Genomic DNA, 24,869 nt, shown 5'->3' on the forward strand with positions numbered 1-24,869 from the left:
TTTACTTAACATATTTTTCAATAAATTTTATTATTTAGTCTCAGGTTTTCTTGTGTTCCTGACAAGGTCTTATACACTTAGTTGTAGTAACAAGAACATTATTTGTATCTTTTATTAAAACTTTAATTAGGAAAATATAAACGAGTGAAATCTGCAAGAAAAACAATCACAGTTAATTTGTGCATTTTAACACGTCCCTCAGTATTTACACTACTATTTGTTGAATATTAAAAGTAGATTCAACCCTGAAACTAACAAAGAGGGAAATTTTTCAAGACACTTCAGTAAATGTTTTCGTTTGTTAACTAATAGATTAAGTTGAAATACAGCATTCTTAAGTTTCCGCTAGTTTCTACTAACGTCTACCCACTGGGTGTAAATTCGGATATATCAAAAAGCCACATTTTTAGTTTAATTAATTAAGCAATTGCCAACCTTTTATGCTTCTGTTATCACCTTTTTATGTTTAGCTTTCAACTGAGATACGAATGATTTCACCTTTGATAAGGCAGGGAAGATTGAAGCATCACTAGATTCAGCAGTAGGATGAGCAGACACTTTGAAAGCAGCTATAGGCATAATATTGTACTTGGTTTGCTGCACAGTATCTACTATGGTGGCTTTAAACGGTTCCTGAATATCTCTGTGTGTTATTTGAAGACTCCCGTGCTTCTTGTGCTTTGCCGTTAAGCCCGCTTCAAATCACCTTTCGCAGTCCAAACGCTAAAAGAGTGCGGGAAATGCCTTCTTTTTAGCCAATAAAAATGTCCCAAAAATTCATTTCAAATTAAGAAGACTCGGATTGGGTATTTGCTTGTTTTTTTTTAGATAAAAATGACCCCCACTGGCTCGTGAGGAGTCTGTTGATATAGACTATATTCACATTTGCTGATTGTAGTTAACTTCACATATACTCCATGTTTTCCATAAATATGAAAACACTCAATATGCAAAATAAATTCATTAATTAATCTGTGAGTGACTGCTTGAATGCTATTTATTTTGCAGTGTGTCGTCATATTATAATTAGTTCTGAATACAGCAGGTAATTATCTAACTTACAAATAGGTAAGACAATAGGCGTCCAAATAGCAGAATTATTGTTGTGAGAGACCGATAATTTGAACGGTTATTTAAGGCATTTTTTATTAGAGTTTATCAACAGGGGCTCTCGAAAGGGGATATTTCTAACAACACAACAAAACTCTCTGGTTGTCGCTCTCTAGTGACAAACCGACAGATAAAAATGAAATATATTACATAAAAACTACCATACGATAGCCTACAGCCGTCTGAAAATCACTAGTGCTACTACGGACGACTTCATTACTGCTTAAACACGAACTGTGAATTATAAACGATTGGAAGCGTCACCTGGGTATTACCTTTTACTCAGCAAAACCTGGTCCAGTCCGGTTTGTGAAGTAGGTTTAAATAATATGATTAAATTAATATTTGAGGGAAGAATTTTGCCGATTAAAGTGAAGTAATCGATTTTCTCTCACAGATGGCGCTACACAACAAGATAATTTCAGTTTAAAATTCAGAGGTATAAGAAGTGTTTTATATTACTTTATGTAACTTCACTTATCAAAAGATTTTTTAAAGAAAGAAACAACTTCACGAGCTTTAATCAGTAAGTTATGTATATGTCTTTTTACAAATAATTACTCATGAATTAATTATAAAAAACGGGATTAATACTAGGATATCACCTTATAATTCCATAATGGAAAATACCTCGTAAATGATCAAGAGATCACTTTATAAGTTCTTGGTAGAATATATTAGACGTAACAAGTGATCATGACCTTGATCCAGGTTCATCACGAGGCCAATAAACAAGTCCTCACCAAAAAGTGTTAAACAACACAGTAAATTGTTTCAAATGCACCTGGTCAGAAAGAATTAGATGTCACAACAAAATGTATGTTATAGTTCTGACTAAAAAGAAGTAGACATTAGAATAAAGTGTTTGTGAATGATATTCCTCGGCAGAAAATATTAGATATCACAGTAAAATATCTGTAAATGATAATTGTTCATTTACAGCTATAAATTCAACTTATACTGAACCTTCTTTACGATCACAACAATATTTTGTTTACATCTTTCTATTAGAGTAAAAATATATGACTATGCTGCCATCTACAAAAATATACTTGTATTTTTTCAGCACAATTTAGTGAATGTTTTTATTTATTTATTTAGTACATTTTTGCAAAGCTACAAAAGAGCGAGCTGTATTAGTCATTTTTGATTTTGAACTAATAGATTAGAAAGAAAGCAGCTATTCAACATTGCTCAGAGCAGAGTAAGACTGTTTTCTGCAAAAGGATGCAAACTATGAATCCTTCCTAGATCATCTTCAAGTTAAGAAAAAAGGAAGTTCGAAACGTTGTTCTCTCCTTATCAATAAAAATGTTAATACCCATACCAGCCATTCTAAGATACATTTTTGTTTCATGTGGGTTTCTCGTCATCAAGAAGAAACTATGGTCGCAAGATTGACAGTCCAACACGTTGACGACTCGGCCACAACTGGCGCTATAATTTACCATTTAGAGGAATATAAATTCAGTCACGTGCTTTTTGTTTTTGTCTGTAGTTTAGTGAATAGAACATAATTTTTGGTTATTTAGAGTAAGGACTATTGAACCCAACCGTTCTATATTTTCAGGAAAGTCCAGTGAATATAAGTCAAACCTTCTATCTAAATTAAACCTGAATTTAGTCTCACTGGTTACTACGTTCCAGTACAATCCAATGAATAGAAAATAGGTCTATTTTCTAGAGTAGCAGTTCTTAAGCGCTTTGATGCAAAACTCTTCGTGTATTTTGTAGGAAGAACGCATAATTAAAGAAGGGAAACAACAACATTCTACAGACTGGGCACTGTTGAAGTGACGTAGCAGTTAGTTTTGATCCATGGATCTTTAGATAATAGACTTGTTTTAAGTTTTAAGACTATTTCGTATTAATAAATATTCACCCTTTCAGCCAGTCAATCTCTCTATTTGTTGATGAATAGTAGCCGAAGAGTGTTAACTAGATGCCTTCCATCTAATCTATTATTAATAAATTATGAATAGATAGCCCTTAAGTAGCTTTGCATGAATTTAAAAAGAAAGAATATTCTTATAGTATTTATTTTGAATTTGTCAAGAATTTTGTATAAGCGCAGATTTCACATAAAATATGGTCTAAAAAACACTACTTTTGTTATTCTCAATATATGATACCTGTTCTGTATAATGAGAGGGGGATATTTCTATAATAATTTACATTGTGCAAGGATGTTCACAGTATCTGATATCTGAAAGATGTATAAGGTCTTTACATGCAGTAAGAAAATTGTTTTTCATCAGGATGCATGTTGACATATACTACAGTAAAAGCATAATGTTAATTTGGAGTTATGAAAAATTTAACTAAGTCTTAGTTTAGGTGAATCATTTCAATGACTATTCATTTTGTGATGTCAAAAAACGTATAGACTTGAGAGCTTACAGGCAGTAAATACAAAGCAGTAGCTTCAGGAGATAACCCGAAATACTTAAAAGGTAATCGAGTGGAAGCCAGACAGGTTGTTTACTTATGTATTTGATGACACACAATGTAGATGTAATATAGAGCATTACATTTGTTTAAATAAATACAAATCTATTGTCCCATGCACATATAAGAATGTTACATAAAGTTATTCATATGTGTTATATAACAAAAATGAATTTATTACATAATGAACATAACCATTAAAATCACGTGAATGTGGATAGAGTATTTGATCTGAATGTTAAGATTTTTAATATGAGATTAATTGTAAATAATTGCATGTAAAGTGTTATTTGAAGGTACATCGTATCTGCTATTTTTGTTACTGCTTATGAGAGAGAAATATTTAAATTTCAGCACTGAAATATTCGTGAAGTGCATTTTCATGAAAGAATGAGAATACCAGAAAAAACTCACTCTGTGTTCGAGAGTAAATATAGTTTTAAATGTTGTTTTTTGTAACAGACTTGCAAGAAATTTTGAATAGTGTGAATTGAAATATTTATGATTAAGTATAATTATCAGTAATATATGAAATTAACAAAGAATATGTTAGATATTACAGCATACTTAGTCATGGTTTACAAAATGCTTTACTTGGTTGTGATTGTGTATTTTCAACTGCGCAAATTGAAATATTGTTTCAACATGGTTCCAGTGCAAAATACTGTGTGAGATACATAAAAATGCGTACTGTAAGTGTATTACAGGGAGACAAAATGCAGCAACCACACGATGAAACTATGTAAATCACACCAAAAACAGTATTAAACCAGTAGCTGGAAAAAAATTTCGAGGGAAATACAATTTATTAGCGGATTCTAAGTTTCAGAAGTGACAGTTGACTTCATTTGTGTCAGCTATGTGTATAGGATTATGTTTTGCAGTATCTACCCTATTATTTTCCTAATTTGAATTAAACACTGTGTAATAACTAGGTGGTAGTGTGAGAAATAAATCTAGTTCAAAGGATAAGAGTGTTGGTAGTTGTCATCAGAATGGTACGATAGTTTGGTTTAGTTTGTGTTGAATTTCGAGCAAAGTACACGAGAACTATCTGCACTAGCTATCACTAATTTAGCAGTGTAAGATTAGAGGGAAGGCAGCTAGTCATCACCATCCACCGCCAACTCTTTTACCAACGAATAGTGGGATTGACCGTCATAATATAATACCCCCACGGCTGAAAGGGTGAGCATTTTTGGTGTGACCCGCGACCCTCAGATTACGAGTCAAGTGCCTTAACCACCTGGCCATGCCGGACCCATAAGAATAGAGATGCATATTTTTTATTTTGGGTTTTATATCTTAAATGCAGTGAATATACGGTTTACGTTTCTTGGTTTGATCATCATAATTAAGAATGTCAAACAATGCCATTTTATGTGATTTTGTTGTAAAACAAAAGTGAATTTATTTCACAATGAATATAACTACTAAATAACATGAACATGTACATAAAGGGTATGCGTGCGTGTTTTCTTATAGCAAAGCCACATCGGGCTATTTGCTGAGCCCACCGAGGGGAATCGAACCCTTGATTTTAGCGGTGTAACCCCGTAGACTGACCGCTGTACTAGCGGGGGCTGTACATAATGAACGTAACTACTGAATAACACGGCCTGGCATGACCAGGTAGGTTGAGGCGTACGGCTCGTAGTCCGAGGGTCGCGGGTTCGAATTCCCGTCGCACCAAATATGCTCACCCTTTTAGCCATAGGAGCATTATATTGTGACGGTCAATCTCACTATTCGCTGGTAAAAGAGTAGCCCAAGAGTTGGCAGTGGGTGATGATGTCTAGTTGTCTTCCCTCTAGTCTTACACTGCTAAGTTAGGGACGGCTAGCGCTGATAACCCTTGAGTAGCTTTGCGCGAAATCCAAAACAAAGAAAGCTAAATAACATTTAAATTTAAATGTAGATGAGTGTTTGGTCTGAATGTTAAGATTTTTTAATGTGAGGGTAATTGCGAATACTAACATTACGATCACTGAAAAAGAAGTTATTTTGCATAAATCTGAAGTTTATTCTGCTACAGAATGAGTAATTTAGAATCGTTTTAAGTTTTTATTTTGTATTTTAATTTAAGGCTGGTGGTTTATTTTGTAATTTGTATCACGTTGAATTGTGATTATACTGTTTTTGTTAGTGGGTCTTTGCTTGTAATTTTCATACTTTGCAAAGAGTTTTATCTAACATGACCATATTTCTTTCTTTATATTTGCACGTTTGTATATATAGGTGTTTGATGTGTCTTAAGGTATGTTGGATGTTATATGCGAAGGCCTCACCAGTGCATTTGATACTTGGTTAAACTGTTTAATGAAGTATATCTTAGTCAAAAGCTTATTTTTTATTGCTACCAAAGACTATTCGTTACAGATTATTGGGTGTTGACATAATGATAATTTGCCTATTCTTCTTTGTTAAAAGGTTCTTCTAAACTGCAAGATTTTGTATACTTGCATTTGGGTAAAATGGTTTATTTTTAACCATGAACAATTTCTGTATTAAGAGGTTTTATTGTAATAAATGTATTTGTATGTAAATTAGGATTTCTTTGATAAACGACTTTTTAATTATGATACAAATATATTATTTGAATGTTCAAGGATATTAAGATGATATTTAACTCATTGTTAAAGCACATTCCTTTCAATTTTCATTATATAATTTTCTTTGATCAAAGGGTATGACACTTGGGTTGTGTATATTTTCAGAGACGAAGGTTATCACGTTCCTCGAACCAAGCACGAGCTTATATTTTATGAGTTTTTAAAGTTAAAATTAATAATCAGCTTGAAGTAGGAAAGAGTTATGTCTAAATATGTCACATATATTCTTATAATAGTATAGTATTTATTCTGAATTATGTATATGTGCTGGTTTCACATCACACGTGGTTGAAAAAGTCATTTAGACGACTTCCTTCTAAATGCCTTTGTTACTTTCTTATCTGTAAGCAGATAATACCTGGCTATTCAGCTTGGAAGAAAGTTATTGCTATAATACCACATGCCATGCAAGGATGTCAACAGCAGTGTCCTTCAATAATTAATATGATATCTGTGCTGGAAAGAGAATAACCAGTGAGTAATACAAGTCATTCTTGTTAAATAGGATGTTTCTTGGAGACTAATAAGATTTAGTTAGTCTGGAAAAGGAAATGAAAGCAGTGAATCAAGTGAAAGCAACAATACACCTTTCTACAAAATTGTGTAAACACATGGCTATATTTATGTTTCACATTTTTTGTAATGTAGATTGTGTTTCATATTTCACTTTGTGCCCAACATTATTTCATTCAACATCATGACTCTATAATTGAGTAATTTAGCATTACTTTGCAACTGGTATCTTTACTGGATATATGCGACATCCAAATATATCATTTCTACCTGTCTTTAGTAATGTAAGAATCTAAACAAAATTTTTTTTTTTGTCTACCATTGATATTTACCTCGTACTAGGTATTGTTCTCTATAGCAGATAGTACCTACTCTGCTCAAGGGCATGTTACAGTATATATCACTTAAATATTCTTTGCTACAAAGTGGATGATGTCTGTATGTTACAACAGGAAAAATACTGTGACATCCTTGCAACAGCAAGAATGTGATCTTCTGTGTTCAAAATAGAAGCATTTGTTCTTTTTCAGTTCTACTTGTTATTTAATCATAACTACTTCACCAAATTCATCTTGAGAGACAGAAAGCTGATGACCTACTCAACTGATCTATTGAAGCAATTGTCATTTTGTTTGTGCAATTATGTAAACTATTTTCTTTTTTGTTAATAAAGATTATGTTATCTATCTTTCAAACTTGTACAGCTTTTTTATCTTTTCACGCAAGATTAAAACTAAGTCAAGTTTCCAAAAACTGATTACTCCTCCTATTCAGTCAAACGTATTTACTACAAGTGAAGAAATCAGTTCTACTTGAGAATATCACAAATTTCCATGTGCTCAAAGGTTAACTTAGTTTGACATGAATATACCACAGGTACAATCTTCCTTGTTTTGAAGAGGAAACAATTCATTTTATGAAAGCAACTTTCTGTTCTTTCTTTCTTAGATGTGAAAAAAGTGTTGAATGTTGAAAGAGTATTAGTCATGATTTAATTATTTTGCAAGTTCACGTGAAAAGTTATAATGGGCCCCAACCATATGTTCAAAACAAAATTTCATTTTTTTTAATGCAGGTATTCATTTTTAATGCATGTTATTTGTCATATGAATTCATAATTCTCTATAAATATTGCTATTATAAAAGAAAAATATTTGATTAAAAACAGTTAATTATTATTTGTTATCATCATGCAAAAACAACTACTTTTAATTATCTTAGTAAAATTGTGAACAAAATAATTTTAAATTAATTAAGAAAAAAGGTTATCCTATAATATTTTACTTTGATTTATTATTTTTCTCTGTTGTAGATTAAAAAAATTTAAAGGAGAGGAAATGCACACTTTAAATATCTATACAAACAGCTTGAAACTGGTAAAATGAACACAAGATACAAAAAATATTATAATAATTTCATATAATACACTAAGTAGTTTACATTCAAATGACATATTTACAAAAATCTGACATCTGATTTGAAATAAAATAAAAGTTCAGGTGTCTAGTGTTTTAGTTCAGTTTAAGCATCTTCAAAGTCTTTACGAACCAAGTACTTTTAAGGGAATTTAAATTCCTCAAACAAGTTTTATCAATAGTAAAATATAAAGAAATAACTTAGTAAAATTTGATGTTCCTTCTCTTTGTTTTGTTATAAATACTAGAAATTCACTAAAATAAGAAAAAAGTTCAAATTTAATCCTTCGCAAACACTTTTTTGCTTTTGCCAATATATATATTGCTCTTTAATGAGTTATTTTATATGATTAATAAAAAACAATTACATAATTAAATTACAAAAATTCATTCAATCAAAAATCAATTAATATTTTATTTGCTACAATTACTGGTAAATTGGATACACATGTCAAAAAAAAGTATTTACTTTAATTTATAATTTTAAAGCACTAAACATAATCTAAAAAAACAAAACAGGTGAATATAATATGGTACGTGTTAATAAAATGCATTGAAAGTATTCAACTGAACAAACAATGCATTATTATCTTTGTATTAGAACATAAGAATGATATATTTGGAGAAGTGTACATATCATTTATTTTATTTCTTGTTTTTTATTGACTAGACAGATTGCTTTAAAGCAGTTTATGTATTTAAACTTTCACCACATTGACTCATAATCTGATTTTAAGAATTATATAAGCCCATTAACTTACTGCTGAGGGAAAACTGAAGGAAATGCCATTTAGATTATGATGTCCTGTTTTGATATTTTGAATTTTAACAATGTCATAAACAAAAACTGGAATATGCCATTGGCAAAAGTATTAAAAAATACAGAATTTCCTCATAATATATCAAAGAAAATAACAAATTCAAAGTTTTGAGCATTGGATGCAGCTTTAACAGGCAAACATTTTTATAAAGTACTTTGTCATATCAAAATGCTTAAACAATACAAGTTAACAAAGAGTTGTAATATAGTGACCAGTGGCCAAAAATACCAATTTGAACATAATGAGGTAAAATGATATAGTGCCATGAATACAAGTTGGACTATTTAATTTTTTTTTCATGCATATGGCTTTGTTTTGTTGTGTTACATCTTCTGTAATGCTTGATATGAAGTTCTTTCCTTCTAGGATATATCCTTATTAAATCTGTGGTCATAAAGGTCACTTTTAATGACAATTTTGTTACTGTGCTTGTCTTGGTCTATCTTTCATTCATTTATTTATATATAAATGTCTATTTTTTTACATTAATCAAATGTAAAATTTTTATTTTTAGATATAATAATAATAACAAATTATTCTTTATATATTTTGCATACACATAGTAAGTAGGTATATTTGTTTAACATTATTTATAAAGGTAACAAACAATAAAAAATATACACAAAAAGGAATAAAAAACACGAGACTATGACAAAACTATAATAGTAACCTCTATGATCTCAAAGGTATTGTAATGTGAAATAGTATTTATTTCGTGCATTGTAGAACACATTAAACAAAATGAAGCTACACATGAAAACATGTTTTAAAGTCCAAATTCACCTTTTTTATTCACAGTTCCATATTCTTTCCTTATTTAACTCTTGTTTCTTGAGATTTGACATAATATTTAATTCAACCTTCCTTAACTTGTATTGTTTATATGTTTGACATATGTCATAAAAAAAACTTTATAAAGATACTTTTCTGTTAAAAACTAGTTTGAACACTCAGTATAAGTGACAATATGGTAAAGGGTAAGAAACTTCTGGCTTTTTTTAACTTTTGTTCAGAAATACTGTAAAAAAATCAAAATATTCAAACAGAACACAACAGCATCTTCTTCAAACATAATATAAACATTTGTCATTTTAATTCCACTGACCACATTAACCTAAAGTTGAGATACAATTTAAATACTAACTTTCATAATGACTTTTGTCCACTTATGTTATAAATCAGAATTTCAAACTAGATCAAATATATAAATCAGTTTCCATTAAGCTAAGCTTGCAAAGATGTAGCAAGGAAAGAAACAAAATCATCTTAAAGTATAGCATCTGCTTTGCTAAATCTCATTCTATATGTGCATTACATCAACAGGAACTTGAAGTTTTCTGATCAACTATCACTTAAGAAAAAACTGTAAAAAATACATTGTTTTACATCCAAAAAACTTAATAAGATAAACATCCTGTAAAAGGGGAATTGATCAAATTTTCCAGTGTCAATACATTCTTCTATTTTTCTGATTTATATCTATTTGAGTACTCCAGAAATATGTACAATATTTTGAGCTTTTACTGCCTAAGTGTTCCCCAAAACATGATTTTCATCATATTAATATCTTTAAATATTCTACATGTTTAATCATGCTTAATGAAAAATCAGTGATGGTATTATGTTTCACATAATGTGCTAATTGCTTAGCAATTCACCTTCCTTAAATAATATAAATATATTAAACAACAGTCATTAAATGCCTATTAAAGTTGTACTTTAAGAAAGAATAAATATGCAGGAAAGAAACTTTTTGAAAATCCTGTTTTAGAAGCAAAGTTTAATGACTTGCAAAGGTTTGAACTTTACAGATATTAAAGTAATGCTCTATATTCTGTAATCAAGTTTGCTCTGTTTGCATTCAACAAGAGTTTAGTACAAAACATTTATAAAGTAAGCAAGTTTGCCTAATGAAATGTGTTCATGAAAACAAACTGAATGTGTGATTTATGAAAAATGATACATAAGCAAAAAACGTACTTGCATAATATACTTATTTACAACTATAGATTCATAAATTAATTTGATACATGAAATTACGAATCACATCTACTCAACAGAAAATACTTAAGATGGAATTAAAGAACCACAGCACTAGAATTTGACCCTTGTGAACTCTAGAAATGCTTTTGTTTTTTTTTATTGTATTCAACAAGTGTACTCGTATACAACTTTCAGTACCATTATACTAAAGGTCTGTGTCCTCAACAAGTGAGAAAAATATTTTGAAAAATTTTCCTTTTGTGTAGTACTAGTGGAGGTCAGAGCACGGTGAAAACATGCATACATACTTAAAAATATATACGGGTGGTTAGTGGTAGTTTTGTCATGTTGTCTTCTCAGAAACTGTTTTATGTTCTTTTTCACCCTGCTGGACTAGGTTGTTATCAGCAGAAGATTCATTCTTTCGATCCTTCTCAGCCAATTTACAATCGTGACATTTGTTTAGAGCTTGTTCACATTTTTGAGCAGTTTTAGTTTTGTCTCGCAAAGCCATCTGATAGGCAACTTCAAATGCTTGTCCTAAGGTCAGTATCACCTCAGTAGCTAGACCCTGTGAAGTAAGAAAATGAGGTTGCTAGAAGGAAGTATAATTCAGCTTTTGAAAAATTGTATTATATTTTACAAGTTGCCCTTTAAATTTTTCATAATTATATATTTCTAAAATGAAGACAACAGAAGGAGGAGCATCGTAAACAAATGCAATTAACTAGTTTTCTTCTAGTAATCCTATAATTTCTTTGAACTATGTTTTTCTAGTAAAATCCAACTAGAAATGCATTTTCTGTTGAGTTAATTTTTCAAAAAGATGTTTAAACTAATTAAAAAATGTCCATTAAATAAAGTACTAAGCTTGTTGACCTTTATTTAGAAGTAATACAATGTTATACTATTCTTTAATATGACCTAGTACTTGTTAAAAATTTTTATATGTTAAATTTTTAGAAATTAAAATGTAAAAATGATTGATTGACATGCATAATAAATTTAAGACTTAAAAGCACTCTTTTCAAAGCTGATTCAGTTGATTGTGTGCCTAGTTTTAAGTTGAGACAATCTTTTTATTTATTTTGTGTTAGTTTTTTTTCTGTGTTTGTGTATTAGTTTGTTTTATATATATTACTAGACTTTGGACCAGCTTGTCAATAACAAATAAAGTATATAAAAATTTAAACCAAGGTAAAATTAATTTTAAAATTCTTAAACACCACAACAAAAATATAAATAAATAAAAAGAAAAACTATACTTTAATTCTTAAAGGCAACTAGTGGCAACTAGTGAACAGCACCCACTTCCAACTATTGGGACACTAATCAAATAGTACGATTTGACCACCATTATGATAATGCACCCACAGCCTCATAACAATGAGAATGATTTTTTTTTGTGGTAATGAGGTGTGAAGCACAGACCTTTAAAGCCACAGTACTGTATATCAATTAATCACCAGGCCATGCCTCATTAGAGTATTAATAATTATCTTTAAAGTATACACACACAGATATATATACTTACAAACTAACTCAATCTTTAGTATGAGTATTAAATAACATATCAAACATAAACCTCTATTTACACTGATTAAAATAAAACATATATCATAAAAAAACAAATAATTGTTACTTGTGCTATTAAAGTTGATTGACTGATTGTTTACAATTAAGCACAAAGCTACACAATAGGCTATCTGTGCTCTGCACACCCATGGTTATCAAAATCCAGTTTCCAGCATTGTGAGTCTCCAGACATACTGCTGTGCCACTGGGGGACATTATGCCATTAAGAATTAAGAAACTTACCATACTCTCAGCACAAAATACATGGCAATAATGAAAATTTGTCTGGTGTTCCTTGGTGATATAGGCAAAGTGGGTAAGGTCTTCAGCATCTTGACATGCACAATGAATGTTCTGGATTTCATGTTCACAGACTTTTTGCTAAACACAAAGTAATTATTTTACTTCCACATGCACACAAAATTAAGCTAAAATTTAAAAAAAAGATACAATAAAGCTATTTTTTTTTACTTTTGTGCTGTTTTTATATTTTCCACAGAAACAATAATAGTGTTTTACATTTAACAGAAAATAAATCAGTTTCTTACAACATTACATTTAAGAAGGTTACATAACATTCTATATTTATAAATATTCACATGAAATACTTGAAATTTTAATTTCAATAGTTAAATTTGGACTCAAATTTGATCTAATGAGTGGCACAGGGATATTACTTATGAGAAAGAATTACTATAGTATTTTAAAAAAAGAATTTCCTTACTCAAAAGTTTTCAATTCATAACTTTAACAATGTCATTTATGAAAAAAAAATTCAAAACTAATCTCTGTTTAGCAAGCTTAAAAGAAAGCAGAAACTTGCTGTTTTGCTTGATCTATAATTTAAAACTAGCTACACTGGTAAAAGTTGTTCTGTAATACATATACTTTACTTGCTCCAAAGTGAGACTCTTATATACAAGTCATAGAAAATATACCTTACTTCGGCCATCAATAAACTTAACTCCTGTGTATGATATAGACAGCAGAACATTAGGGGCTTTTACAATTCCTCTCGCAGACAGCTTAAGCTTTTGTATAGATTTTCGGGTAGATTCCAGTCCCTTCAGTTCCTTTACTAGAGTTGACCCCAGATACTGTAAAGTGAAAACACTTACTTGACCACTAATAAACATTTAATAATAATAATAAAGTTGTATCAAGTGTCAAATAAAAAAATTGCAAGCATAAACTCCAAACACCTAGTAATACAATGAACTGCATGCTCACATCTGTAATCACAGTTAGAATGATGAACAGTATTTATTTTCTCTTTCAAAGAACACAGAATTTTAATCATGTTGTTTATAAAACATAGTTAAAATAAAAGTTTCAAAATTTATCTCCAGCACTAAGTGTTATTCCAAGATAATGTCAAGTTGGGTAGATAATGAGGCCCATGGAAACTTTAGAATTTAAACATTACAAAATAAAAAGTACAACATAAGAAAGTGAAGTAAGTCCACTCACAAGTGAGCACAAAATTACATAAAGAAGACCACGATTTCTAAAGTTAATCAATATCAACTTAATTGTTATATAACCCCATTCCAAGTCAAGTCCAGAGAGTAACACTACCACACATCCTTTAATTGCAATTTTTGAATTAAAATAACAAGCAACAACTTTCACCACTGGATGGATTCCCAATTATATTAGGATAAAACTAAGTAATGTCTTAACATTTTTCTTTGTAAAGTTTTGTTTGGAAACTTTTTATTATACAACACTTTACCAGTGCTTTATAATTGCAGTTTCCTTTAATCAGAACATCAGGTTGGTGGCGCCACTGAGTTGTTAAGTAACCAGGAATCCTACTCAATTGTTGCTGTGGTGAATGTGCTCCCTTGGTTCCTGGTTCGCTCATCAATTGTGTAGGGGGTCGAATTTTCAATTCTTCTCTGTGTCCATTTGATACTTCCAATAACTGTGATAAGTTATTTTGTTTCCTTGTGGATATAGCTTTATTAAAGTCTTTAAATAGTCCAGTTTCTTTAACAGAATCAACAGGAGGCATTTCTTCCAATACTATGTCACCAAGATTTTTATTCTAAAAAAAATACATAATAGTAAGAAACCCTTCTTAGTGAAAGAAAAGTTTCTTCTAAAACTGTTTTTTATCTTCACAGAAGTGAAAACCTATTGAAATTAAAGATATTCTATGTAAAGATAAAGAGAAGTTTAAATAATCCAATGAGCTTGGAATGTGAAACTCCTCAGAGGAAATCTCATGGAAAGTGAAATATGTAGTTTTCATACAAACTTCGAAAAGAAGAGCAGTTATACTTGGATTAACATTGTACAAACAAACAAATATATTTACATGTGTGTGTGCTTATTAAAATATATTTTGTATATTGTTTTATATTTATTTGAATATTCTGAATTATATAGTTAAATTAGTCATTTCATTTAAACAAAATGTCAATTCAAAATTGCTATGTACCACATGTTATTGTAACACATTCTTTTATATAGAATACAAATATTGTTGTCTCATCTTATTATTTTGCTTCATGATGGCCTGAACAACTGTGGCCAAAACACATAGCAAAATAACTCTGTTTTTTTCAATAATAAATAACTTATTTAAATGGGGTATTGCTTTTGCAAATTTGATTAATTTGAAAAGAATTTGTATAATCCAGTGCCAAATAATTACTATAACTTTTTCTACAGTCAGAATTGGCAGTTTTCATGAAAATGAAAGAAATACTTAAAACAAAGGCCCTACTTATGATGATGGTAAATATCACATCCACCAATTCATTCAAAAACCTTTATTATAGCAAACTAAAAAAGTATACAATAAAAAAATCACAAAGAAGCTATTATTCCTTTTCTATAACTACATTTTCAAAGTAATTATCAATGGTGAAGTAATAAAGTATTAAAAAATAGTTTCCCAATTATAAGTCAAGACAATAATTCAAACTACACTAAATAGTGTAATTTATTTACCTTTTATCTTCAGTGCTTTTTCTAAAAAAATTTATAATTTGTTAACAAAAGTAATTAAATACTCAAAACTATTACTTACAGAAAGTATTAATTCAACACGTTCAGTAGAATGTATCAGGTTAATCTTCAAATTATACTGACTTGTTTTTATATCATTCACTACAATTGGGATCTAAATATTGCATCACATTATTTATTTGTGATTAAGCATGATTACATATAGATAAACGTCTATCTGCATGGTTCTAACAATAGCTACAGAACCTTAACTTCCAGCTTACTGTTGAGTTGGATCACATTATATTAAGTAATTGTAGGTTTTTCACAAAGGATGTAAAGAACCGATAAAAATTCTTTGTAAAGTACACATAAAACAAGTTACTACACATAATGTGATTAACTGCAGAGTTGATAGTATTTCTGTTTAAATTGTTTTGTGTTCCAATATTCTTAAGAATCCTACAACCAACAAGTCACGAACCAAAGCCCACATTAAAAGATTTTGAGGCCATTTCAATAGGATTTATCTAAGGCCAACTCTATTAAGTTTACAAATAATAGCTAGCTTAGATTTCCATTTATTGACTGGAATATGTTTTACATCATGTGACATTACAGATAATTAACAATTTAACTAAAGAGTAGAATTTTTTTTCCCCACAAGAACAAAGTGGAAGCTAAAAGTTGAATTCCTAACTGCTCAAGTCATGTGATTAGAGAGCCAGAAAATTTCTCATATAAAGGCCAGTCTCAGTTGTTCACACGAAATTATTCTGTTATTCCCTATATTACTTACTTTAAAAAATATTTTGTGGACTCGTAGCATTCATGTAAAATAATAGGGCTAACACAGAAACACAGATAAAAGCAAAACAAAATGACTACACAGGTAAGCTACACATTTCTTGTTTTCTTGTATCTATTCTTTATTTATTGTTGTGAAAGTAACTAAATATGTAAAACTGTTAAATTAGGTAATATAAACGAATATAACAATAACAATAATAAAATTTTTCTGTAAGATATGCTCACGAGGCCTAACAGCTCATAAGTACTACAAGATTTATGTAACTTTATTAGTGTAACACATATTTCATCTTATTGTGTATTTTGACATTTCTTATGGTGGGAAATTAAAAAAAACATGTTATAAAAACAATAAAATGTAATTATAAACAGTTGTATAAGATTTAAGACATTTAAACATATTTAGTGTAGAAAAATATTATTTCCTGTTACAACCTGAAGTAGTTCTAGAAATAAAAAATGAGGTCAGTCAAATTGATCTAGTTTATGTTGAGTAAGACTAGAACAATTAAAAGATAAAATATGAAAAGATTTATTAAAAAAAAAGAGAGTTAAGATGATGGAACTGATCATTAGTAGGGGGCTCCTCATCACTTGGGGCTGTGGTGCAACCGTGCCATGGTTAATATGGCTATGCCTGAACTACAATTGGTTTTGTATATAAACAGCTTTGTTTATTTATTGTTAAGCACAAAGCTACACAACAGGTTATTTGTCTGTCAACTCTAGATACTGAAATATGATCTTTGGTATTATAAGACCTCAGATTTATCACTGAGCCACCAAGGATGGGGAACAGATTAGAGAAATATGTTTAGCAAGCTGAGAGAGTGTGCATGTACTATTACTAGTAATTTTACAATTGAAATAAATTATTCAAATAAAAATAAATAAATAATTTTACTTGGAAATTAAGCAGCTTTACTAAATAACAGATTATGTGAAGAAACAAAAAAATTAAACATGCCATATTCCCTTGACTTCTTTATAATTCTAATTTTTAACCAAGTTCACAATATTCTCTCACTTTTAAGTTAATGAAACTATAAACTAATAAGTACTGTAATTTCAGTTTTTCTATTTCGTTTCTATGGATTGTAAACCTATATCTTTGGTGACATGTTATAACCAATACTAAACGTTAAAAAATGTTATGTTAAAAATTTTCAATGAATCATATACCATACTGAAATACTTTAAAAATTATAAAGTTACCTAAAATTAACTACATAAGATTGACTGTTATTATAATAACACCTAACAACTCTGCAACTACTTAAAATGTTTCTAAATGTAAAAAGAAATGGTTGAGTTGTACAACTAGAAATATTATAATAAAAATAATTTAAATCACACAGAAATGAAACAAAAACACTATAACCTAAGTGCTTTTGAAAGGTGGACCTTTCTTCTTCAGGGGAAAACTGGGAGTTCAATTTTGTGTTATAACATGAAGATAGAAAAAACACACATTACAATTATATATTAAAAAGCAGGTATTTCTTTCTGGAAAACGTTTTTTTTTTTTGACAAATACATACCAATTTTAAAAGGTCAAAATCTTCTAGTTCACCAATGTAATATTCTGAACTTCTTTCTTGAAGGGATGCCAATATCCTTTTCTGATGACCAATTTTGTTGATCCCTAATACCTTTTATGAGTAATTTATCATAAATTAGAGTTCATAATCAGGCATAATTTATTGTGAAAAAACTGATACACGTAACAGTGTTAATATGCAACACTTGGAAATAACACTTTTTGCTGTCACTTATTAGAAATATTTCATAATGGACTGTAAGTCTTACTGTATCAGACAAACCCACACACAGATAGATATAGTGAAAAATTCATCAAATTAATACACTTTTTATCCCTCTTATAACGTATTGAGACAAAATTTTAATTCAAGCAAACTTTAGTGTTATGCAAAATATTTTGTTATTGTTTTTGAGATACAGAATGAAGAAAATTTTAATGAAATAATTACGAATGTTTGTGGTATTACTTGTTGCATTAATAATTACAGTTTAATTTAATTCTCTGTTACATGAGTGGGTTTAACATTTGCATTTATGTTGTTTGGATATTAAATAACCAAAGGAAAATATATCATCAATTTCTCAAGAATAATGAAAACAATATCATTAATAAAACTCACTTTAAAGCAATGAATGTATAAATAAGTACTGAATGCAACAGGTTGTTTTTACATTAAATAAAACAGCAGATAATGGGTTGTCTATATCTAACTCAGATTAATTTTTCAGGAAGATTTATTCTCCAGAACTGGAAGCTACTGATAGTAGTACTAGTATTAGAATCATCAGATCAGTAAAATTTAAAACTATGTTAATGTTCCTGAAACAGATACACTGGTATACAGAGATGCTATATAAAAACTAATCATCTTAGCAAAATGATTAAATTATTTCAGATAATAAACTAAACATAATTTTTATATTACTAAAAGCAATTTTGAGGTTCCTTTGTTTTTACTTATTCTTATGCTGATATTTTACACATCTTTTTTTTTTATTATTGTAATATTTACCTGATGATGTCTTGATACTATGGGCAAAAATATAATTATTACCAGTGCTTCCACAATCTAGGCATCCAGGATTTTGCAGAACCTAATTTTTGGATCATCATTTGTTTACTGGTTAACACTTTTACTGAAACCTGATTGGACAAAAAGCAGGTGATTGCCACACCTTCATGAAAAATAGATTCATGGTTGACTACAAAACACACCATCAACATCCAGTGTGTAAGTGTAATGGTCTTGTATTGATAAGACAATGCTAATACAGGAAAAGAAGGAAATGGCTTGTAAGTACAAAGTGCATACATTGAGGAAAATGCCCTCGATGTTAGTGTGAATGTAATGGTTTAAACCCAGAGATCAAAATGGCATGAAGAGCAAGTGGTAAATCGACAGAGAAAAATAGAGGCACAAAGAAAGAAAAAAGAAATGACTGATTACACTATTCCTTTGAAGAATAATGAAGGTGACATGCCTACAAATGCTTTTAAGGATCTCTGGAATATTATAACACTGAAGAATTGATGCAGTTTGTCCAAGAACTAATGTGTGAAAGCAAGACATTCAAGGTTTGTTGTAGTACTCCAAGAGGGCACAGTAATGATGTTTATTCAATTCAGCAGTTATATGGTATCAAATACACAGTGACTCAAACTTTTGAAACAAATAAGCTTGATGGAAGGCAAGTTTCAGTGCCCTTTACAAAAACAATTTATTGGTTGTGTTCTGCATGACTGTATAAAGGATTTTATGGACATTCTAAAGGATTCCCAGGACATCTGGATGGTCTTATGAATATAACTGGAAATGACATTTGTGAGAAATCTGATGATACAAGACTACTTTCAATTGCCAACGGTATGTAACAAGCTCTGTCAAAGAAATGTATCCAGAGAAAAGTTATACTTCCAGTGCTACATTAGTCAATGACATTTAAAGAGAGATTGAAGATTGGAGAACAAACTTTTTAAACAGTTAGATGGAACCTCTGTCAATTGAAGTTTTATCTAGAATTACAGTATAATCTGTTCAGCATTACCGTAAGTAAGTTGCACTGAAAATGGTAGATTACCAATAATCGAGGTGGTGAGAATTATCCTACTGACATCAAGGTCTTCATATCTACTTTAAAAATAAACTGCTAAGAACACAACAAACTGTGCCTGATCTTAGTCAAGAGGGTAATCAACAACACCACATGTACATTGTCTAAGTTTAATACAGTTAAAAACCCATGACAGTGTCACTAAATCTGCAAATTTTTTCATAAAACTTTACATGGAGTTTTAGTTCAACCTGAACATTCTAAAAATAGTTTAGCTCATTGTTTGGAATTATGTCATATATATATATTAAGGATGCCATACAGTTCAAATCCTGGATGCTTTGTCTGAGTGCTGTTAAAATTAAAACCTGCCTAGTGTAAAATTGATGCTATCTTTGTTTTTTTTTATCTAGAATCTTAATACTGGCATTTATATCATTTTTAGTTAGTACAGAATAATATATTCATTACAAGGAGTAACATAAGGGACTATTCACTAAGCTGAGACTTTTTCAACTTGAAATTAAAACAGTAAAATAGTGAAATAATCAGCAAATGCCCTTGTGATTTTATTTAGGTCAGAGATTTTGGAAGTTGAAAGGTTACTATAAGAAATTAAATAATTCAGTTCCTAAAAAAATCAACTTAAGTTTTATCTTAAACAAAAATTTTAACAATTTTTTTTCTCTTTTATAAGTCTGGGTCTAATTGAACAAAAAAAAAAATCTGTGTTATGTAAAATGGTTTATTATATTTAATACCACAAAGAATTGATGTATGATAGAATGCTGTTTGCCTACTTTCAAAATAATAATATTCCACTCATTTTTATGATAAAGAATTGTTGAAATAAAAACTTCACCAGTATGGAAAGTTCATTTTCTAGATAAATACAGACTGTCTAAATTCTGTTAATACATTAACAAGATAATTCTGTTTAGGTAAACCAGACAATAAAAGGTAATAACTAAAGTGAAGAAATATATATTTTATTATTGATTATTTTAAGACCTTTCTTTTCTTCTTCAATCAATACTTGAAGAATTCCATCAATTGTTTTTCACCCAATTAAATTTAAAATAACTTTAATTTGATAGAAATTTGGCTAGTTTCAAGCAAATACATTTATGATAAAATAATTACTTAATTTGGATTGTTAAATCTTTCTAAGATAGGAGTAGTACCATATTTAGTTCAACTACAGAGATCTTCAACACTCTTTCCATATCTGTGTAGCCATTCTTCTGTAGAATATCGTAATACACTTCAAGATGTAAAGATTTTAACCATTGTTTTACTGATTCAGATATCCTTATCCTTTCTTTATCTTTTCCAATTGACTGAATAGATTGTAACATTTTACAATACTTTAAAATTCTCTCTCTTTCTTCTTTATTAGAAATGCCAATATTCTTAAGGTCTCGATCCTCTACAATGTTTCCTCCCTACAATAAATTACAAGAATATGTGATTAAAATCCATTTTTATCTCACTTAAAGGTTGCCATGATCATATTTTGTTATAAAATGCATTTTAAATCTAGAAACTGCCATTTTAATCTAAAATTAGTAGTATAAATATAATTTAAAACAAGAAACTGTGTTTCCAACTAAAATATACTTTATACATTACAATAAATTAGTGTTATTTCCACCAGAGAAACCTTTTTTGTAATTAACTCATAAATGCTAAATTAGATGAAAAATAATTTTTCAATTACAGTCAAAAACCGGTAACTTGCACAGCCTACCACTTATCAAAATAAATAAGTGACAGAAAACTTATAAAGTATTTAACATAGTTTGGTCTTTTTTATGTTATACATAAATGAGAAGGTAAGACAGACAAAACATAAAAGCTGAAAATCTATACTTTTTTGGCCATATAATGTCTGTAATAAAGTATAGAGCTAGTTAAGTAATTTACAGTATGTTATTTTCTATATAAAAATACAATATTTCACATACATTCCAATTCCTGAGCAGATTTTAAATATCAAATTTATGTATGGATGAAATTTCAACTTTAAAGAAACTAACTGAATTAATACAGAAAAGCTTTTAAACTTACCATAAACTCCATGTCGTCAAACCCATTACTGATGAAAAGATTTTCATAATAAGACAGTCCAAGATATGTCAGCCACTCCTCCACAGTTTTGAATTTCTTTATTTCTGATGCTTTTGCAATCCCAAAAATAAAAGACATATTTATTTGATAGGAATAACGATTTAAGTCCAAATATTAAAAAGACAGCTATTTTTCATGTTTCACTTCACTCATAAACTCTGTGTAGGTTTATTCTTTAAAAACAACAATTTCTACCTGTTACAACTATGAAGAATGGCTTAGGTATCTTTCCAAACTTTAGGATTTTATTACACTACAAAGTACATTAAGGTACTGGTGAACAAAATCTCAGCATAAGTAACACAAACCCATAGTTTTAAAATGGCTTAACATTCTAAATAAAATCTTAAATTAATGTGAATTGACTTCATTCAAAGTGCATAAAATAAACCTTGTGACTGTTATTACAATTCCTAAAGTATTACACAATATTTTATTTTAAATTCCAATTAGGTTATAAATCTCATCAAAAAGCAAAATTGTTGCCCCAAACTGACAACAAAACTACCATGCAACAGCAATAAGTGAACATTACCTTTTTATTGTAAATATTAATATAAAAGAAATGGAGACAAGTTCCTAATCATAAAAGTTATAGTAAAACTTTCACATGAACATATATAAATATATGTAAAAATTAATGCTTTTAACAAAATTCAATGTTCATTTCTTTATTATATGTATCACTTTTATCTTTGCTGGCAAATTATCTATAACTGTTTAAAGTACTTAAAGGTTGCTAACTTAAAGGTTGTTTAAACATTATTTGATTTATCTAATCATTTATAAGTGTTGTCTTTAGAGTATTTAAACATTCCTGAGAAATACAACTGTACCTGCTAAGAAACTTTCCACTGCCTCAAAATTTCTGTAAATTGTTAACCTCCCTCTCTCAGACAAACAAATCATTGTTGTTAGAACCCAGTTTCAAAATTTAACTTTTTATTCACAAATTGGACTTGTTTTTTTCAATTAACAAGTTTAAAACAAAGAACAGTCCTTCCATTTGTCTACATTCATAGCTCATATACAAATATACTTGTGGTGACTATAAGGCCACCTGTATTATCAAAATCTTATGCTAATTAAAAATGTGCCTCTGAACATGTATATAGGTGTGTGACGCATAGCAAACCAATTATAATACTTACCCTTCTCCTACTTGTATAGACAGTGAAAATGCCAACCACTCTACATCTGTTCAAATTTGTAACTTCATGTTCCACCAGTCAGTTTACTGATGCAGAACAAGCATTAATTCTGAAATAATAACTTGAGCACCTCTCACTAAAATTTATTTTAAATTATATTTTCTTATATACATGTAAAACCTAACAACTTTTGTTTGTAAATCCTATAAATATATATTGTTAAACTGCAGTACTTTTTTTTTAACGTTTCAATACTCTTCCAGCTTGCATGTACACAGTTCACATATCTCCAACATGTATACTTTTACTAGTTGCTGATGATGAAATTTGTAGAATTTGAAATGTTTCATAACATATCTTTAAAAATTCTTTCTTCTCTTTTTTAATTAAGTTCTGTTGAAGATATATGATCCATTTCTTTTGACTCTTGACATTATGGTGGATAGTAAAAATTATTTGAGTGTGTGTTATGTAATATCTGATCAGTGTGATTCTTAACTCTTCTTCATATCACTCTAGAAGTTGGAAGTTTTGTCTTTCTTCATTTGTATATATGCATTTTAAACTTTAACCCACTCCCAGTTTTGGTGCTGGTTATAAATTTTTCCCTCATGTAACTGCATCCCTGTGTGATGTGGATTGGTTTTTCTTGTCATGGAGCCTCCCCAGTACGCTTGATTTATTCCTTACGCCTGATTAGAATGTGGATTTGTGTGGGAAGGGGTGAAAGGGTTTATAGTTACATTATATCAGTTTGGAATGCTGGCATCATAAAACAAGAATACTTTATACACATGACACATCAACTGTGATTATATTTAGAATACTTTCCTATTCATTTGAATTGCCTACATTGTGTTGTGCACTTAAATTCTTAATATGTAAGTAATTTACCTAAAGAATAATGTATTTAGGCTTATAATACCATTCGCTCTTCAAGATGAACTTATTCCACGTGACTTTATATCAGAAGTATAATGTGTGTGTGATTCCTTATATGGATATGTGCAACAGGTTGAGCACTTGATGTACATACAATGTACTGAGTTAAGGTTTATAAATGGAATATGTGCAAAGTACAAAAGCTAATTGCCTGTGGTAGTTCTAACTTCCTGACAACTGGCTATGCGTGAGATAGACTCATAGTGATTTCTACTGATCCCTAATAAAGTTTTGTAAATTGTGTCTTTTTAAGTAATTCATTGTTTGTGATATATTTTGTATCCCTGACTCAGCATACTGTCACATGTTCAGCTTCCTAACATTTTCAGTTGAGTGTTATACCCAGTATTAGTAATTCAGTCTGTTTGATGCTTACATGCTGATTACCTTTATTATCTAAAGATAGAACATTTGTAAAATGTTCTTCCATTTCACTTGTAAAGACCGATTCTTGTGCTATTCCACTTCCAAAAGATGCCATAATATTTGCAATTTCAGCCCATTCAGCATTTTCATCAAAAGGACTCATTACAGATAAGCTGTTCTGATTATCAATCTTTCCATCAGTGGAACTTTCTGACACAACACTACTCTTCTCTATACCTTCCATTTCAATACCAATGTTTTCATGTATGTTTTGAGACTTTCGAGGAATAGGTGGTTTTCTGGAAGGAGGAGATGGTCTCTTGGGGCTCCTTACATGGAATGAAATTTTAAAATCATCACTGGAATTCTCAGGACACACTGAACCACGACAGAGTCCTACAAAATACCAAATATATTTAATGGTAGATGTATTTAAAAATT

The 24,869-nt window shown here is 29.6% G+C and overlaps 1 protein-coding gene across 2 annotated transcripts in view; it reads right to left on the reverse strand.

The window, feature by feature from the left end:
- Positions 1–8,085: 8,085 nt before the first annotated feature.
- The window catches only part of LOC143225784 (ankyrin repeat and sterile alpha motif domain-containing protein 1B-like), a 75,768-nt gene continuing 58,984 nt past the window's right edge, over positions 8,086–24,869 (reverse strand). Inside the window, exons 12-19 of one of the 2 annotated variants that reach the window (XM_076455775.1) lie at positions 24,450–24,824; positions 21,910–22,019; positions 21,024–21,284; positions 17,787–17,897; positions 14,213–14,527; positions 13,416–13,574; positions 12,721–12,858; positions 8,086–11,473 (exon numbers count right to left, since the gene is read on the reverse strand). In XM_076455775.1, coding sequence (XP_076311890.1) covers positions 11,246–11,473; positions 12,721–12,858; positions 13,416–13,574; positions 14,213–14,527; positions 17,787–17,897; positions 21,024–21,284; positions 21,910–22,019; positions 24,450–24,824 — 1,697 coding nt within the window. In that variant the 3' untranslated portion in view covers positions 8,086–11,245. The remainder of the gene's footprint in view (positions 11,474–12,720; positions 12,859–13,415; positions 13,575–14,212; positions 14,528–17,786; positions 17,898–21,023; positions 21,285–21,909; positions 22,020–24,449; positions 24,825–24,869) is intronic. The other variant, XM_076455776.1, reaches the window with a different exon arrangement.

Source organism: Tachypleus tridentatus, chromosome 9 (genome assembly GCF_004210375.1).
Source record: "Tachypleus tridentatus isolate NWPU-2018 chromosome 9, ASM421037v1, whole genome shotgun sequence".
Lineage (NCBI taxonomy): Eukaryota > Metazoa > Arthropoda > Merostomata > Xiphosura > Limulidae > Tachypleus > Tachypleus tridentatus.